This window comes from Mustela erminea, chromosome 1 (genome assembly GCF_009829155.1).
Source record: "Mustela erminea isolate mMusErm1 chromosome 1, mMusErm1.Pri, whole genome shotgun sequence".
Taxonomy (NCBI): domain Eukaryota; kingdom Metazoa; phylum Chordata; class Mammalia; order Carnivora; family Mustelidae; genus Mustela; species Mustela erminea.
This window is the reverse complement of record NC_045614.1, coordinates 164,281,211-164,301,072: the sequence shown is the minus strand read 5'-3', so window position 1 is coordinate 164,301,072 and position 19,862 is coordinate 164,281,211. Positions and strand designations below refer to the sequence as shown.

The following is a 19,862-nucleotide window of genomic DNA, read 5'->3' as shown; positions in this document are numbered from 1 at the left end:
GAAGTCACAAGGAGATGTGGTTAAAAACGTGGGAGCTCAAGTTGAACAGCTAGGGTTCAAGGTGACCACTTCCTGGCAGTGTGACCCTGAGCAAGCTGATTTTCCTCACCTGTAAGTTGGGGATGAAAAAAGAATTTACCCCTCAGGTTGCAAGAAGAATTAGATGAGAGGATCTGTGTGAAGAGCCATACCTGAATTTCATCATGGCCATAAAGAAAGGGGAAAGGCACGCCCCACTCACACACACACACATACACAGGCAGGCACACAAAAGAATTTCAGAATACAGTTTTACAGGGTCAGAGAGATAATGAATCTGGATCATCTCAGTTACCCTGAAGGGGTGGAGGGAACTGTACCTGTGCTAACGAGATTATGAAAAATAATGAAAGAAGTTTGGTACAGTGCAGACGGATAACCCCACATGTAATGTCTCTAAGGGTCCAACGGAGAGGCTACCTAGGGCATCCTGAAGAGGTTTAAGATGTTCTTAAAAAAACTCATTATTTCCATGACAATTTTTTAATCTCTAGAAAACACCTAGAGTTTTAACTGAGTCCCAGTTGGAGACTTCCACAGTGCCAAATGACATGCAAGGTCTTACCAAGAACTCTCTCCTTGCATAGACTTTGAAAATGAATGAACCACGCTGGCGAGAAGGGCAAGAATAAATTAGTATCAGGAAGGACAAAACAAGGCCACAGAGGTGACACCAGCAAACTACGGGATCAGAAGCAACTGGAGAAAAGAGAAACGAAGCCCAGGGCCACATGGATAGTCTGGGAGCATGTTAAGTGTGAGACACGGTATAGAACAAAAAGACAAACCTTAAAAATGACTGCACAATGAGCATTATATCTCAATGAGAAAAAGAAGAAAACAAAAGAATAGTTTTTCTTTAAAAATAGCTTCCATAGACCATAGGCCTTGGAGAGAAAAGAATATGAAGAAAATTCAGTCAAGAACGAGGCGGAGTGAGAAGAGGAAGAACTTAGGAAAACAGGTCAAACTGCTGACACCCTAAGCCACAGCAGATGAGACATCCGGGAGAATGAACGCGGCAGTCATCAGTGGTGGTCAGACTCGGGAGAGATCGGAAAAGCCATCAACACTCTCATCATTTCAGGCAAAGGTGCACAGCCATCAGTAGGACAGCCCGAGTGAGATGTGCCTGGAACTTGGAAGAGAGAAAAATGAAGTACACGACTATGAAAAAAATCCATTCAAAAGGCAGACGGACAGGGGCGCCTGGGCGGCTCAGTGCGTTAAAGCCTCTGCCTTGGGCTCAGGTCATGATCCCAGGGTCCTGGGATCGAGCCCCGCATTGGGCTTTCTGCTCAGTGGGGAGCCTGCTTCCTCCTCTCTCTCTCTGCCTGCCTCTCTGCCTACTTGTGATCTATCTGTCAAATAAATAAATAAAAATCTTAAAAAAAAAAAAAGGCAGACGGACAGACACAGCAAAGAGAAGAGGGCGCTTAACAGACGGACTCCTTATCCATACAATATGAGAAAGATACACTCCTCGGAGCACAGGAGGAACAGGGCCTGTGGCTTTCGCGGTACAGTCACGTGGGTAATATCGTCACTGTCATGCTTTTAGCGGAGGTCAACAGGGCAGCCTGTCTTCGCGGGAAGCCTTTTAAATATTCAGTCAAGTAACTCGCCAGCAAGTGTCAGACCGTAATTGGCCAACCCATGCAGATTGGCACAAAGGGAGAGCGTGCACGGTGTCAGTCTGTGTGTGCCTTCCAGTTGGACAGAGACTGTATTTATCTTTCAAATGACCCAACCACTATTATGATACTGTACAATGGTCTCATCAGTTTGGATAATGTAAAATCATCCCTGTGCGATGATGGGCTTTCTCTGATGTGCTGAACATATATTTCTTTCTTTTTTTAAAAAAATATTTTATTTATTTATATGACAGACAGAGATCACAAGTATAGAGAGGCAGCCAGGGGGGGGTGTGTGGGAAGCAGGCTCCCCACTGAGCAGAGAGCCCGAAACGGGGCTTGATCCCAGGACACTGGGACCATGACCTGAGCCAAAGGCAGAGGCCTTAACCCACTGAGCCACCCAGGCGCCCTGAACATATATTTCTAAGCCTATTACACTTGAAAATAAGGACCTGGGCCCCAGTAAATTCACCAAAATAATAAAACCACCTGGTTGTAAGGGGATGAGAAGAGTCCTGTGTAGTAGCTGATTCTTCTTCTCTAAGTGATAATCTCTTGCAGCGCTGTTGGCTGAGTGCCTCCCTTCTACACACGGGGTCAGAATTAAGGCATGTGCATAGAGACACACACACACGGAAGCACTACAGGGTAAAGAGAACTGGGTAGAAAGCCAGGGGTTAAGAAGAATCATTTTTCTAATTTGTGAGTTTTAGAAAGTATAGACAAACATTCAGAAGCAATTATTTCCTACTGGAATTACTGTAATGACAGCCTAACACAGAAATTGATGTGCACCTGTGGATAATTCATATTTATCTAAATAAATCAGGCACCCTGAGTATGAGAACAGATGTCCCACGAGGATCAACGGGGCACAAATAAATCCTAACCCCACCACACACACGAATCACATAAAACTTGAGAAATATTACATAAAAAGAAAACAATTATAATATAAATGTCATACCTAGCTTGTGAAAAAGTACTCACTAAAAGCTGTATGCAGAGCTTAGGAAGGAGACAGAGGGATGGCTACCTGAAAAACGCGCCAACAGGATTGTGGAAAACACGCAGCGACTAGTACGGCTCACAGGGACAGGGAAATCATGTTCTTTCCAATACCAGTTGTACTTCCTATTCCCTTCTGGTTGCCAATTACATTTTGATTCTTTTCCTTTTGGAGAACACTTTGGTGTTTCCTTTCTTCCTGGGTTTAGTTGTTCCTTTTTGTTAAAATGAAGGTTTTTCCTGCTCCCTTTCACAAATGAGTCCTAGACCTTCTCAATATCCCTTCAGATGGCCTCTTAACTCAAGAGTCATGTGATGCCTGGGATGAAGGGGGCAGGGAGGGAATGTGGATGAGACAAGTCTGGCCGGAGTTGGTCCCTGTGGAGCTGGGAAATGGGCACTCGGGAGTTAACGGTACTATGTTTGAAATATTCCATCATGGAAACATTTTTTTTTAAGATTTTATTTATTTATTTATTTGACAGACAGAGATCACAAGTAGGCAGAGAAGCAGGCAGAGAGAGAGGGGGGAAGCAGGGGCAGAGAATTACTGTTGAGCAGAGAGCCTGATATGGGCCTTGATCCCAGGACCCTGGGATCATGACCTGAGCCGAAGGCAGAGGCTTTAACCCACTGAGCCACTCAGGTGCCCCGAAAACATTTTTTTCATAAAAATTCCATTGTTGGAGTATTATCCTCCAACTCAAAGGATGAATACCCAACTTTTGTATCAACATATCAACATGGATGGAACTGGAGGAGATTATGCTGAGTGAAATAGGTCAAGCAGAGAGAGTCAATTATCATATGGTTTCACTTACTTGTGGAGCATAAGGAACAACACAGAGGACACTAGGAGATGGAGATGAGACGTGAGTTGGGGGAAACTGGAGAGGGAGATAAACCATGAGAGACTGTGGACTCTGAGAAACAAATTGTTACGCCATGTACTTTCTGACAATTATTTTCTGCTGATGGGCACAAAAATTAGGCTGAAGTCAGAAGACACCTCAGCTAAAGACAGGTATAATGAGATCAGGCCCCTTTCTTTTTTTGAGGGGTGAGGAGAAAGAGAATGTGCACATGCACTGGGCAGGGGCAGAGAGAAAGGATCATAAGCAGGGTGCATGCCCAGCATGGAACACTATGCGGGGTTTGATCTCATGACCTCGAGATTAAGACTGAGCCAAAATCAAGAGTCTTGACAGTTAACCAACTGAGCTACTCAGGCAAGGCCAGGTCCCTTTCTAAATACACTCCCTTATATTATCATGTCAACAAACAGCAACCATGTAGGTGACTATAATTATTCTTATTTAAAGGGTAGCTCTAAGCTCCTTGGTGATCAAAGTAAAAAGAGAACTCATATAGTAATTCATATTCTAACAAAAGGAAGCACCAAATAGATTTTTCCCTGACATTAAATTCTAATATCTAGGGGCGCCTGGGTGGCTCAGTGGATTAAGCCGCTGCCTTCGGCTCAGGTCATGATCTCAGTGTCCTGGGATCGAGCCCCGCATCAGGCTCTTTGCTCAGCGGGAGCCTGCTTCTCTCTCTCTCTCTGCCTGACTCTCCGCCTACTTGTGATTTCTCTCTCTGTCAAATAAATAAATAAAATCTTAAAAAAAAAAATTCTAATATCTAAATGAACTTTTAAATTACAGTGCAAAGAACACTAAACAGCATAATGGATAATGTCTTTAACACGGCAGTGTTAAATAGTAAGATGCAGTGTTCCTCACATGGCCAGTCCTGGAGTCAGTTCTTCCTATATATCAAAGGCTTTCTTCCACACCTGTATCAATAAGGCAAAGCAAGTCTGCTGAGATCTATAGGATAGTCAGATACAAAGGCCTTTGATAGTGACTACCAAAGTTAGAATCAGGGATACATAATCTAGGAGGAATAAACAGAAATACATCTATATTTCTTGAATAGATTTCTCTAGGGTTTCTGGCAGTGGCCTAATATAAGTCAGTTACAGACACTTTCTGATGGGGATCCCTGCTATAAATTACAGAAAGTGTCATATGCTTTAGGTTTGGGCATGTAGATTTCAGGATGATCTTCAATTTTTACAAATATATTTTATATACAGGTATATATACCTGTATATATATTATATATACATAAATTATATGGATTTGCATACTATTAAAGTTTTTTCACCCTAACAACTCAAATAAAAAGCATCATGATTAGCTGTCAGAATGTATAAGTCTCAGTGCCATTTTCACTAGTTTCTATAGCCTTAGATATGTAACTAACTTTTCTGAGTCTTGTTTCTTCACCTAAAAACTAAGTTATTCAATTAAATGTTTCATTACTTTGAGGTACTAATATGACATGCTTCTTTAATTCCTCTAATTTTCATGAACGCAAATCAATCTCAAGGTGTCATTTAGCCTATGAAATTTATCTCACCAGGATTATATCTGGATAATCGCCATTGCTGGTTTCAACTTCAATCAAAGCCTTAGATTCCTGCACAAGGTTTTGACTTTCCTTCCTATTAATTTCCCAGGAAGAGGCCTGTGGCAAGATATTAACAGGAACTATATGAGAGTTAGCAGCAATCACTGGTACATACTAAACCACATTCATTCAGTCTCTATTCACTTCTGTAGAGAAGCAAACTTCTGGGGGTGCCTGGTTAAACCTCTGCCTTTGGCTCAGGTCATGATCTCAGGGTCCGGGAATCGAGCCACGCATCGGGCTCTCTTGAGTAGATAGCCTGCTTCCCCCTCTCTCTCTGCCTAACTCTCTGCCTACTTGTGATCTCTCTCTCTGTCAAATAAATAAATAAAAATTTTTTTAAAAAAAAGTCTTAAAAAAAAAGAAGAAATTTGTGGGAAATATGGAAAATTCAATTTCTGATCTTTGCCCTCAAGAAATATATGATTTAGGTAAGCATTTGTAAAAGTTAAAAAACAATACACAACAATAAAATAAGAGTATCATAAGGCAAATTAAGTGTGAAATGAGTGCTGCAGACTACAAGCCTCAATAGTGAATCAAACAATCTTCATGAATTACTGCCCATACTCTGAATAAATATGTCTCATGTGGATATACACGTTGTTCTTAAAATTTAGGTAGATGTTGCTGTGGGGACATAAGATATACCTTCATTTCAAAATATCTATAATGGCTTTCTGTTATGTAGTTCTTAATCGGTAGATGGACAATGCCTATTATTATGTGAGATCTCTGTGTCATTTTTTTAAAAAAGATGTCTTCACACTTGAAAAGATGGGAAACAGCTGGTATGAAAAATGTATGATGCCGGGAAAGGTCTCTTTTGACTGGAATGGCTACTAGTAGGTGCTCGGCTTCTCGAGAGCAAGAACGGTGTCAACCTCTGCAGCCTCAGCACCTGGCCCCACAGAAATGCTTAGCATATGTTTGTTTGCTGGAATGAATTAACGAAGGACACTGAGAGAACATAAAAGGGAATTAAAAGCTGCAGATGTAGGAAACAATAAGAATATTATTTTTACTGGGAGCCCCGCTTTCAGGAAAAGCTGTTGAGGGTAAGGAAAGTGGAACATTCTGAGAAACACAAGGAGGTGATAAAAATAATTCTCTAGGAAGAGCAATTAACTAACAATTAACAATTAATTAATCACCTGTGTTAATAAAACTGAATTGTGGTACATTTAAGTTAAAACATTAACTAATTCCAGAGCTACTCTTATCAAGGTTTTAGAGCACATTATAAGATTGACTCGGGCATATCTGTCTTCCTAATTCCATCTACTTAGGCTAATGATAAAATTAATGATACTTCCCGTGCCTCGTCTGGTAGTGGTAATGCCCAGAGTGCTTACTGGACAGAATATTAGAAATTTACGGCAAATACTCCTCAAGTAATTGAAAGTTGTTTCAGTTGAGGTTTAAATTTTGGTTAAATTCATTTTTTGAATGTTACAGAATTCCAGTCTCCTGATCTGCCCCAATTCTAGATTTTTGTATAGACTATCTTCTGAAGTGAAATTTTCTTGCATTTCCTAGAGTTGACATCCACCTACCTCCACGTCTTCACATCCCACTTGCTAATCAGTCCATTCCAATCTGATTTCTACCCTCTTCACTCCAACAAAAACAATAAAATTCTTCAGAGATCACCCCTATTATCTCTAAGTCATTAAATAAATGGACTTTTTTTTAGGCCTTTCAACAGAAGCTAGCCTCTCTGACTAACTCTCCTTGAATTGACATTTTCTACCTCTTGGTTTTAATGAAAAAACAAGTACCTGGCTTGTCCTCTTCCTGCCCAATCATTCCTTCACCATCACCTGGACACACTTACTCCTTATAGCTAGCCATTAAATGGTAAAATCCCTCAGGCTTCTGTCCAGTCTTTCTTCTCTTCTTACCCTTACTCCTTACTCAGCATGTCCTCTTTGAGGTCTCAAACTGATTTACCACCAACAGACCCAGCCACCTTCTAGAATTTTCTATTTCAAAGAATGGAACCACCATCGAAACAGGTGCAGGGCCCAAAAATACTGTAGTACTTGACATTCCCCTCTGTTTCACCTTCTGTACCTAATACATTGCCAGCACGGGTCAGTGTCTCCTCCTCAAGACAAACACACAAGGAACAAATGCACCCCCTCCTCTGATTGGCCGCCATCACCTCAGCCCAAGCTGCCAGTGTTTTCCCCTAGGAGACCACTGTTAATAGGCCCCTGACTGCTCTGCCCATATTCACCAGAGGCTTTCATACTTAGCTAACAATTTTCTCTAAAGGAAGATCTGATCATACCACCTCCTTTCAGTGGTGTCCCACTGCTTTTAGGATAAATGCAAAACCCCTTGTCAAAGTCTGTAGGCCCTGCATGGTTCTGGTCACTCTCTAAGCTTCTCACCCCACAGTCCCTTTCCATCTCTCCGCCCTGCCAGAGCTTCCTTGTCTTCGCAAGGTACTCTGTATTCACCAACATCCTTCTTTAGCGTATGTGTGCATCCTTTGGAAATGCTCTTCCTCTCTTTTTACCAATTTAATTGGGATTCAGTCCTAAAAATTCAGCCATTGTTTTCACAGGATTTTTTCATCACTTTGTCCCATTCAGTCCCTCCAGGCAGGGTCAAATCCCTTATTATAAGTACTCATGCTACTAAGTCATTAAAAACTGCCAAAGTAGCAGTTTACATTTGTTTAATTATTGGATTATCTGTCTCCGTGTAAGTTTAATGCAACCAGGGAATGTATGTGGGTTTGCTCACACTTAAATCCCCTGTAGTTGGCTAGCAGACTGAGTGGCACTTAATAGATTATTTTATACACACATACCACACTAAGTGAATCTCTATAGTCTAAAATGTGTTATCTTAACACCAAGGTACTCTTCAACTTCTCAATCACTTATGTTTTTACAGCATAAAACCTACTCATAAAATGGGTCAACAAATCCCGAATCTTGAAATTGGCCAGTTAATGAGTGGAAATCAGGCTTAAAGGAGATAGGGCTATAAAATGATATAACTACTTTTTATATTACATACATGCAGCATTTTTGACATAGCAAATGTTAAATAAATATCTTCTGAATATTTGAGCTTGTATGTATATAATTCAAAGTAATTATGACCAATAATTCTGTCGATTGTAGACAGTTTTTTTCCCCTACAGTCTTGAAGAAAGATTTAGGGCCCAAACTTCAAAATTAGAGGGAACTGATCTTCAGATATTTTAAGAGAATGAGCTACCCAAAAATGGAATGAGAAATACTACCTCCAGAGGTAATACGTTTCTGTCACTAAAGATTTTCTAGAAGAACCTATATACCGTTTGCCAAAGACTTTACAAAAGAATGTGTGAGATATTTCTGCAGTGTAACAATTGTACAGAATAATTCCTTTAGAAAGAACCATGCCCAAAATATCTTGTCTCCCACAATGCTTAACACAGTATCTTTACACAGAGCAAAGTTCAGTAGATATTTGCTGATCATATTAGTTTACGGCTTTCAGAGCCTAGGGCAATTTATTTGAATATTTTCTCTGGTGGCCCATCTCTACCCTTTAAGGGTAAATTTAATTTGGGGAAACAGTAAAAAGTCATTAGAAATCAAACTTGATGAACAAGGCATATAAGGTAGGCAATGAACTTTGGCTTATAAAAGATTTTAAATGGTGGTGAGATATTGTCTGTTACCATCTACCACTGAATCTGGCATAGGTTAAATGACCACTGAATTGTAGGTATTCTTATTAATATACACTAAATCTAAGAGCAAGTTCTCAAAAAGGGATTAAATAAGAATAATACTGTAAGAATGAAAGTGCAGTGATTCTTTTGAAAAAAAAAAAACTCATTTGGAAATTGTGGGGTGGTGCATTTCTTAAAATCAGTCCCACCACTTAAGCGTATTATCAAGATTATATCCCATTTTTCCAGAACCTCAACTACTGGGCTAAGTACCTATTATAAAATCTGGCTAAGAATTTTTGCTATAAAGCATCAAATGCAGAATCCTCCAGATTATAGGTTCATCCTATATGAATATGTTTCTCTCAAATACAGATCTTAAATCCTTTTCCCATGCAGGCATTCTTAGGGCCCTGTTAGTTGGTTGAGCATCACACAGTGCACTGATGTGCTGGTATTAGCCTTCTGACGTTTCTTCCAAAAGAGAATAGGGAGGAAAAAAATAGAAACTGGGACCTTGTCCTGGAAACTACACTGACAATACGCATGCTATAATTAGAGTGCTTTAAAAACGTGAAAATGAAGCAGAACCTTTGCCCAGTACTATTTCCGGAATAAGTGAATGACTATACATTTTGCGGATAAGAAAAGAAAAACACCTGGGACCTCTGGACTGGGCTGACGTTTTCTGGCAGGGTGGCTGGACGTCTGGGCTGCTGAAGCTTTGCTTTCTTCTGTGGAGACTTCTTCATAATTTTAGTGTCTGTAATACATTCCACATCAGAGTCTGTCCCTTCTGTGTTTCTCTTCCAGCCTCTGTGGCTGACACGAAGCTCAAAGGAGGCAAGGGACCCCTGCTTCAAGTCATCGCCCCTAGGCCTGACTTTCTGAGTTATTGTGTTTTCCTGGAGTAACAAAAAACATGTTTTCATTTTGGGGGAGCCAGTTTATTTATAATTAATTATCATTTCCCTCAAAACCATATGACATTAGGTGATACTTATTACTAATAAACACTGTAAAAACTTTAAAAAGCAGAAGTGTAGAAAATAGGCTTTAGCAAATATATACCATCATAAGGTCTCACTCAGAATTTGATTCAGCAGAGGAGGCCTGAGCCAAGAAATTTTCTAATTCTGGGATGCCTGGGTGGCTCAGTCATCAAGCATCTGCCTTCGGCTCAGGTCATGATCCCATGGTCCTGGGATTGAGCCCTGCATCAGGCTCCTTGCTCCGTAGGAAGCCTGTTCTCACTGTCCCACTCTCCCTGCAAATGTTCCCTCTCTCGCTGTCGCTCTCTCTGCCACATAAATAAATCTTAAAACAAAACAAAACAAAACAAAAAAACAAAAAAATCCTTCTGATTCTGAGGATGCAGAAGACTACAGACTGAGAACATAGTATGTTTCCTGACTTTCTCCCAAGAGAGGTTTACTTGCCTTTGGTTCTCTGGAGCAAAAAGTCAGTAATCTAGCTATCAATCCCATCATCTGCATGTTAAGAAATAACTAAAATTGTAGTTTTCCGTATGTACATGTTCGTGTGTGATTGGTATAACTGAAAACCCCAAAGGTTAAAAAAAATATTCTAAAACTTCCATTTTAGATTGCAACAGACATTTGAGGAATATAATAGAACACAAAGGAACCACAAGAAACAATGTAGGAATTGCAGATACAACATATTTCTAGGCAAATATATATCCACAGACTGAATCAATGTATCTTTCTATATATATGATTACATATATACATATATGCATACATAGCCATAGAAAATATGGAAAATACATTATAATATTTAAAACAGTCATCACCTCCAGATAGTAAGATTATGGGTGACTTAAATTTTATCTATCTCTTATTTACTTTATTTTCGAAGTTTTTCCTAGGAAACATGTATCACTCTAATAAGACAAACAAATAATGGTAGTTAAAAATATATGTTAGTGTTTCACTCTCTGAGCCTCATTACCCATGGTGACATTTGGCCCTTGAGAAAGTTTTACCCTTCATATGGGAAACAAGACACAAATGGCTAAATCCTACTTTAATTACTCACCTTACATGTTGAAGTTCCGCAGGTAGTAGTAGACTCGGTGATCCTATTTGGTATAAACTGAGGCTTTTATGGGGGAAAAATGGTTAGATGAATGTAAGTAAAAAAACCTTTCAATTGAAATATTACAATAATCCAACTGTCTTTATTTCTTAATGGAGTTTCAAGATTGCACACCTTCACTAATAACTGTTTAAGGGGTCCGTTGTAGTTTAGATCTATTGCAACTCTGTTGTAATGACTGGTGACCAGGTAAGATGAGAATGCAATGGTCTGTCAAACATCACAGATCAGATGTCTCCTGAGCAATTTCAGGAGCCACTATATCCAACAGGCCCCCACAGCCCCTGTCTGCTTTCTCTGGAGGCCCTCTGTCCTGCACGTGCAGGTCCCAGCATCTGGAATGAATCCTGACCTTCAGCAATAGCTCTGGTTCAGAGCTCGGGGCTGGAGCGTCAAGGCACATTTGAGGGCTGACTGGCCTCAACGGTGTCCCTGATACCGGGATGCTGCTTGTGCTCACAGGCACAGCTGAACAAAGAGAGGAAGCAATTGTTCTGCCTGTAAAAGAAGTGCCTTTTAAGTTAATATTTTGATGTGACGATGGCCACGTTAAAATGATGAGACATTCATGAAATACACCGAGAGAAGATAAAGAAAAATACAGGCCCTACCCCCAGGCTCAGGTTCATTCCGCCTGGGATGTGAGCCTGGTTCGGGGTCTGCTTGGACCTCCTTTCTGGTAGAACAACCATTCATGTTTACTGGACCACAAACACCCGTGTGGGAAACAGCTCAGTGGCCAGATTCTCTGGGACACAACATTTCCTTTCCTCTTGTAAATACCTAACTCAAAATTGGGAGTCCTGACTGATGAAGGGTTGGTTCTGCTCTGATAAAAATTTTTCTGAGATGGATGGCCTGCACAGATTTTGAAATAGCGCCTTTTCTTCTGAGACACAAAAGCCTCTTGGAACATCCTATAAACTTCACATACCTTTCAAGACAACCCTTCAACCCTTCCAGAACAGAATTATTTTGCTTCTATACCTGCACCTGCCTTCAACCAGTACTACTTCTTTTTTTTTTTTTTTTTAATTTATTTGACACAGAGAGAGATCACAAGTAGGCAGAGAGGCAGGCAGAGAGAGAGGAGGAAGCAGGCTCCCTGCTGAGCAGACAGCCCAATGCAGGGCTCGATCCCAGACCCTGGGCTCATGACCTGAACTGATGGCAGAGGCTTTAACCCACTGAGCCATCCAGGTGCCCCTCAACCAGTACTTCTAATGCATTCCCCCTCTTGACTAGTGACATCACCAAACATCCAGACACCAAAGTTAGGTTATCTTTGTTCCGTCATCACCCTCAACCCTCCACCTTATCAGTGGCGAAGTCTTATAGATTTCTTCAATTAAGTGTCTTTTAAATTTGGAATTTTCTCTAGCCTCAAGTCAACATATTGTTTTAAGGTTTTTACCATCTTTTGATTGAACTATTTTCTATAATCTTGTATTACTTGCTTCTACTCCCTCTCCCCTGGTCCCCCAGAGAAGAATTAATGCTTTATCTTCTATAACCCCATAACATTGCTTCTTTTGAGATGTTTATGCAGATAATATACTCACATGGAACAACACACAATTTTTAAAGTATATTTGGAAAACTCTCCATACTACTCTATTCTTCATTTGTCCAGTTCACATTCCACTGCTGTTGTTTTTCTGTTTATCTTTCCAGAGTTCTGTTTATACCTCATATAGAAGCATATATAAATAAGCTTTCCCTATCTTTTTTGAGTATACGATGAGTATACTATGCACCCAGTCTATATCTTGCTTTTGCACAAAGGATACATCCTAGAGATCTTTATTAGTACTTAAAAAACTTATTCATTTCCTTTTACAGATGCGTCATATTCTAATAATGTACTGTTATATAAAAATTTATTTAACCAGACCTGCTGATAAACATTTAGGTCTACTCAACATTTCATTCTACATAGTATTTTATAATGACATATAAAATAGGTAATTTTGTAAATAGATAATTTTATATTTATGTATATATAATCAAGTTCTAAAAGTGTAATTTCTGGATCAAAAGGTATATGCATTTGTAATTTTGATAGACACTGTCCACTATCTCCACCAGGCTATTTGGTGGCTCAGCATAGTCATCCTTGTGACTATTTCAAGAGCAGTGATAAAAACTACATTCTTTATTTTGAGAGTAGAGAGTATATATCAATTATGTATACATGACTATTATATATTATTGATTGTTTAGACATTCCTAGGTTGAGGTTCAATTAAAACTTCCTATTAGCATGATTGACTCTTTTTCCATGTATCATTTGTAGCTTTTTGCTTTATGGAACTCAACACGATGTTAGCTGATATGAGAGATTTGTAATGGGTACATCTTTATTATAAACTGAAGACTTTAGTCTAATTTAATGCCCTTCCTTGGTCATTTAATCTTTTTTTCTCTTGAATTCCAAATTAATATTAGGCTGGACCGACCCCTATTTGATTTTTGTACATCTGTTTGAGATCACACGTTCAATCCTTCTGAATTGCCTTTTTTTTTTAGATATATTAAAATATAATTTGTAAACATTTTGCTTTTATCATGAACAATGAAGTTTTTAATCTAAACTACAAAAAGCAAAACAAACAAACAAAAAACTAAAGTACGGGACGCCTGGGTGGCTCAGTTGGTTAAGCAGCTGCCTTCAGCTCAGGTCATGATCCCAGCGTCCTGGGATCGAGTCCCACATCGGGCTCCTTGCTCAGCAGGAAGCCTGCTTCTCCCTCTGCCTCTGCCTGCCACTCTGTCTGCCTGTGCTCACTCTCTCTGACAAAAAAAACACACACACACACACAAAAAAAACTAAAGTACAAATGTTGCAAGGAGAAGCTAGACAGTAAGCAGTGGATGTTACAGAAATATAATATATAATATAATACAAGTTTAATGTAAAATTAGAATATTAAGTGGTTTCTGAGAATTACATTTTTTCATCTTTGAACCATTTCAAGGCAGTGAATTTCTCTATTCTCTTGGAAAATTTCTTTGGGGATAATCTTACAAGATTATTTTCAAATTTCCTTGAAATTATTTAAATATCACTTAACCTTATTTTTTTTTTCTGTTTCCTAAGAGACCTAGGCCTGTCAACTCTCCAATGCTAAATATCACTGATCTTCCGAAAAACCAATGTTTCTTTTTCTTTCTTTCTTTTCAGCATAACAGAATTCATTGTTTTTGCACCATACCCAGTGCTCCATGCAATCTGTGCCCTCTCTAATGCCCACCACCTGGTTCCCCCAATCTCCCACCCCCCATCCCTTCAAAACCCTCAGATTGTTTTTCAGAGTCCATAGTCTCTCATGGTTCACCTCCCCTTCCAATTTCCCTCAACTCCCATCTCCTCTCCATCTCCCTATGTCCTCCACGTTATTTGCTATGCTCCACAAATAAGTGAAACCATACGATACTTGACTCTCTCTGCTTGACTTATTTCACTCAGCATAATCTCTTCCAGATGGGCATCTTCTATACAGCACAAGCTTTGCCTTGTGATGCAACCTCAAGTTCCTTGTTCTTTATTAAGTTAAATTTTAGGCCATTTGCATTTATTAATACCATATATGTGGTTGGTATTAGCTGTCATATTATTTTGTTTTTATTAAAAATTTATCTTAAGTTTTTAATGATACATTCCATTTTCTTTTGTTTTGTTTGGATACTTCTTCTGATACTATGGAGGATTTTTCTTTCCCCCCAAGGAGATACCATTACAATGATGATTTTATAAAACTCTTATTCTTAGTTCTTTCCATCTTTACACAGTATCTATAAGTTTTCTACCCTGGATGATGATGAAATTTATTTTCTCTACCTTCTTTTCTTCCACTGTTTACTGGTATTCTCTTTCTTCGTATTTACATCAGTACCAAAAAGTATGCTTAAATTGCTTCAATCTTTCTCCATCTTTTTATAGATGAAGCAAACAAATTACCTTTTATCTTCTTCCATCCTTGACTTTTTTTTGTTGGTTGAATTACTTCTACGTTGCCAGGGAATTTACATTCAGTTTGCTACCTAATGTTCCATATAGCTTAGCCTATAGTTTAACTATAGTGACGGTCTATAGTCAATGGCTAATTCCAGTTTTCTTGCTGTAGAATTTTCAGGTACCTCTTGGCTGGGTTTGATCTTGTTTTCCTCTAAAAGGGATTCCTGAGTTTGTTTGTTTGTTTTCCTGCTTTCAAAACTATTTGTTTGTAGGCTTTTTATCTGAAGGATGGTATGAGGAATATAAAATTCTTGGTTTATACCTCCTTTCCTTGAAGGTCTTATAGTTCTTACTTTACTATCATCCGAGTGAAGTTTTCTGTAGAAAATTTGAAGCCAACCTGATTTTTTTTTTTTTTGTCTCTGTGATTTGATCTTTATGCCTACTTATCAAAACATTTTATCTTTTTCTGCACAGTTGAGTAACTTTTCTAGTATATGTCTTATGGTCATCTATTCTTGGGACAGTTTACCCTAACCATGCAGTGTTCTATTTCAAATATGCTGCTTCAAAATTTTTTGTGTTTAATTAAAAGTTTTCCTGATTTATATCTTTAAAAATGTGTTCTTACCTTACTTTTTCTTTCAGTACTCCAGCTATACAAGTACTGAATCTCCTTTTCCTACTTCCATTATCATTTTCTTTGTAATTTTAAGAGGTCCTTCCCAATTTCTATTCATTTTATTTGCTTTTTCACATTTGTCTTCTATAGCAGGGGATAGATAGCAAACTTCTGTGAAGGGCTAGAAAGCAAATATTTTAGACTTTGTAGACCACATATAGTCTCTGTTGCATACTCTTCTTCTTTCAATCATCCAATAAATAAAAATCCTTTTTAGCTTAAAGGCCACACATGAATTGGTAGTGGGCTAGATTTGGTCAATGGGTAATAGTTCACTGACCCCGGATCTATATCCCCATTGTGTTATCAGAGTGATAATCTGCCTTTGAATTCTTTCCAGTTGTATGATTTATTTTTTCCATTTCTCCCTTGAGTTCTACCAAATCATGCTTCATTTTCATTGTCTCTTGCTGTTTCAACATCTCTTCCCAAGTTCTTATATTTCTTCTTTGAGATCTTCCTTCATAAAAAAACAAACAAACAAACAAACAAAAAACAAAACCTTTTTTTTTACTAAGTAAAAACTTCTTTCTAAATATGTATGTAAAATTTCCTTCTGATCTGTGTCAACACTTTTTTTTTTACATTTCCAGCTGTACTGAGAAATAATTGACATACAGTTCATTGCATATAACTCAAGTGTATATTTTGATAAGATTTGACATATGTATAAAGTCATCATAAAAATCAAGATAATGAATATATTGATCATGCCAAAAAGTTTCCTTGTGCTTCTTTGCAATCCCTCTCTACACCCCTTCCTACCTTCTCTGATCTTTCTCTCAATATAGGTTGTCTTCATTTTCTAGAATTTTTATTAAGTGGAATCATATAGTATGAAAGTTTTTTTCTGGTTTCTTTCACTAGAAGAATTATTCTGAAATTAAACCATGTTGCTATGTCAATCAACAGTTCATTCCTTTCTCTTGATAAGTACTACTCCACTGATTAGACAGACCATAATTTGTCCTTTCACTTATTAATCATCATTTAGGTGGTTTTCAGTTTTTGACTATTACAAGCAAAACTAACACAAGCATACAAGTTTTTGTGTAGACATACGCTTATGTTCATATGTATATTTGCTTGGTGAAGTGTCTGTTCAGATAATTGTCTATTGTAATTATGTTGTTTGTCTTCTTACTGAGTTTTAAAAGTTCTTTACATATTCTAGATACAAGTCTAGTGTCAGATATTGTTTCATAAATATTTTCTCTCAGTCAGTGGCTTGTCTTCTCAATTTCTTAACTGTGTACATTGAAAAGCAAAAGTTTTTTTTTAATTTTAAAGGAATCTAATTTGTCAAAACTTCTTTTAGAGCTGGTGCTTTTTGATCATATTTAAGAAATCTTTGCTAAACCCCAGGTCACTAAAATGTCTTCCTATATTTTATTCCAGAAGGTTTTTGGTTTTGACTTTTACATTTAAGCTTATGGTCCACTTCAAGATAATTTTGGTACTGAAGTAAGAGTCAAGGTTCATTATTTTGGAGGACATATGGCTATCCAAGTGTTTTGGTAACATTTGTTGAAAGGTTATTCTTCCTCCCATTGAAATGTATTGGTCCCTTTACTGAAAAACAACAGAATATACATGTGTGAGTCTATTTCTGGACTCTCTATTCCACTGCTCTCTATGTCTCTTTTTATACCAATATCACACTATCTTGATTACTGTAGGTTTATAATAAGTCTTGACATTAGGTAGTGTCGGTCCACCAACTGTTCTATTTCAATGTTATTTTGACTACTGTTGGCACTCTACATGAATTTTAGAAATGTTGGCAATTTCTACCAAAAAAGTCTTTCTTGAATTTTGATTGAGGTTGCTTGAAGTATATAGACCAGTTGGGGAGAAGACACTTTAATAATATTGAATCTTCAAGCTCATGAACATAGGTTATCTCTCTATTTATTTGTTTCATATAATGTTTTCAGCAATGTTTTATAATTTCCAATTTACAGATCCTGCATATTTTTGTTCAATTTGTCCCTAAGTATTTTACATGTTTATTTTTTTACTATATTTCCTATGGTAGTTCACAAATTTTAATGCCATTGTATATAGCATTTTTTTTAACTTTAGTTTTTAATTGTTTGCTGCAAATATGTAGAAACAGTATTGCCTTTGTATTCAGGCAACCTTGCTAAGATCATTTCCCAAGTTTTAGTCACTTTTTTTTTTACAGATTCCACCTGATTTCCTACATGAACTGTCACAACTAAAAAGTTTATCTCTTCATTTGCAATCTGAATATGTTTTATTTTTCTTTCTTTCTTGCACTGCCTAGAACTTCCTGTACAATGTGAATTGGAGTGGTGAGAGCAAACCTCCTTGCTTAATTCCTGATCTTTAGAGAAGAGAATTTATTCTCTCACTAGAAGTACAATCCAAGCTGTAAGTTTTTTTTTTTTTTTTTTGCAGATCGCCCTTTATCACATTGAGACAGTGTTCTTCTGCTCCTGATTTGATGTGACTTTTCATCAGGTATGGATTTGGTTTCTTCTTGTCATGTCATTTACATTTTACTGGGTTTTTTCTCTCTTTTATTATGGACTCTTGGGTTCCTGGGTGGCTCAGTGAGTTAATAAGCCTCTGCCCTTGGCTCAGGTCATGATCTCAGGGTCCTGGGGTCGAGGCCCACATCAGGCTCTCTGTTCAGTTGGGAGCCTGCTTCCCCCTCTCTGCCTGTCTCTCTGCCTTCTTGTGACCTCTCTTTCTGTCAAATAAATAAATAAAATCTTAAAAAAATATTTTATTATGGAATCTTATTTTTATGTTATGTATTTATGTGATACTTGTTCATATTTTACTGGAATTTTTTTTTCTTTTTGTAGGGTATCTTTTCCAGCTGTTATGCTAGTTCATTTCTTAAACATATAACAGTCAGGTTTTCCAGGACTAGCTCTTTGTCAGAGTTTTCTATCAGAAGGGAAGATAAGATTCTGGGCAAGTTTTCTTTTGTTCACTCCACAAGCCAAACTTTTATTCTCATCTCTCTTTAAACACACACACACACACACACACAGCCCTGCAACTATGACTTTTTGAGTACTTTCATGTGCATTCCCCAACCACTTCTGTGAACCAAGTAGGTCTAGTAGGGCTTCTGTTCCCTCCTGGCTAGAGCAGACAGTGGCTATCACTTTTCCTCTCCAGATACACTTGTTCACTAAGTTTATTTATATTAATCCTTTAGATGTGCTACTGCTGGGCTATTTATTTCTTCCATTTCTCTCCCCTGCCTCGTGTGCAGTTTCTGCATTATCTTGACAGCTTCGAGCAGCCTTGAGCAATAGTTTAGTATGTCTTTTAGTATGACTGAAATTTGAGTTTACATTTTTGTTGTCTGTTTTCCTTGTTGCCCTTAGAAGACCTCCAGAAAAAAGAATGGGAAAACGCTAAGTCTGCATAGCCACATTTATAACCAGAAGGATCCTATTATAACACTTTACCTCTCTTTATCATAGTATGGATCACACTTAGAATTATATGTTAACATGTGTGTCTCTCTCAAAAGACCATAAACTTCCGAACTCCCTGTTTATCTGCAGTACCTAACACATGTTTAGCACTTTATAGACATTCAATAAGATATTAATGATTCAAGGGATAACTAGATGTCCCCAGAGCCTATGGTTCATCTATTCCCCACAGCTGAGACACTGTCACAAGTCTATTCTGCATGCTTAATGTGACTACTTCCCCACTCCTGTTGGATATTATCACATCTTTGAGATGCCTTATATTAAATGCCTGCATATCTTCTCTTCTAATACTTGCATCACCCTAGGATGAGATTTGTTCCTGATACAGCAAAATGGGTTGAGCCTAGCCTAGTAACAATGTATGACACAGTTCAGTTATGTGGGTTTGCATCATTTTGGGTACTGGCTCCAAGATAAAGACTTTTTCTATATAGTTTTATTGTCATGACTTTGGACTTGTACTAATCACATCACTAAAATAGAATTATGAGTAAATAAAAACTTTTATAAACTCCATAAACTTTCCTCCTCTGTATTAATTTTAGGGTTGTGTTTCTACTGAACTTCAGATATTAAACAACACAGCAAAAATTAAAATGCCTCAACTAGGGGCAGCTGGGTGGCTCAGTGGGTTAAGCCTCTGCCTTCAGCTCGGGTCATGATCCCGGGATCCTGGGATTGAGCTCCGCATCAGGCTCTCTGCTCAGTGGGGAGCCTGCTTTCCCTGCTTTCTTTGCCTGCCTCTCTGCCTACTTGTGATTTCTCTCTC

At 38.1% G+C, this 19,862-nt stretch overlaps 1 protein-coding gene across 1 annotated transcript in view; it reads right to left on the bottom strand.

Moving 5' to 3' along the window:
- The window catches only part of MORC1 (MORC family CW-type zinc finger 1), a 181,096-nt gene that overhangs the window by 35,332 nt on the left and 125,902 nt on the right, over window positions 1-19,862 (bottom strand). The window contains exons 18-20 of the mRNA XM_032344363.1: window positions 10,906-10,968; window positions 9,504-9,749; window positions 5,112-5,219 (exon numbers count right to left, since the gene is read on the bottom strand). Coding sequence (XP_032200254.1) covers window positions 5,112-5,219; window positions 9,504-9,749; window positions 10,906-10,968 — 417 coding nt within the window. The remainder of the gene's footprint in view (window positions 1-5,111; window positions 5,220-9,503; window positions 9,750-10,905; window positions 10,969-19,862) is intronic.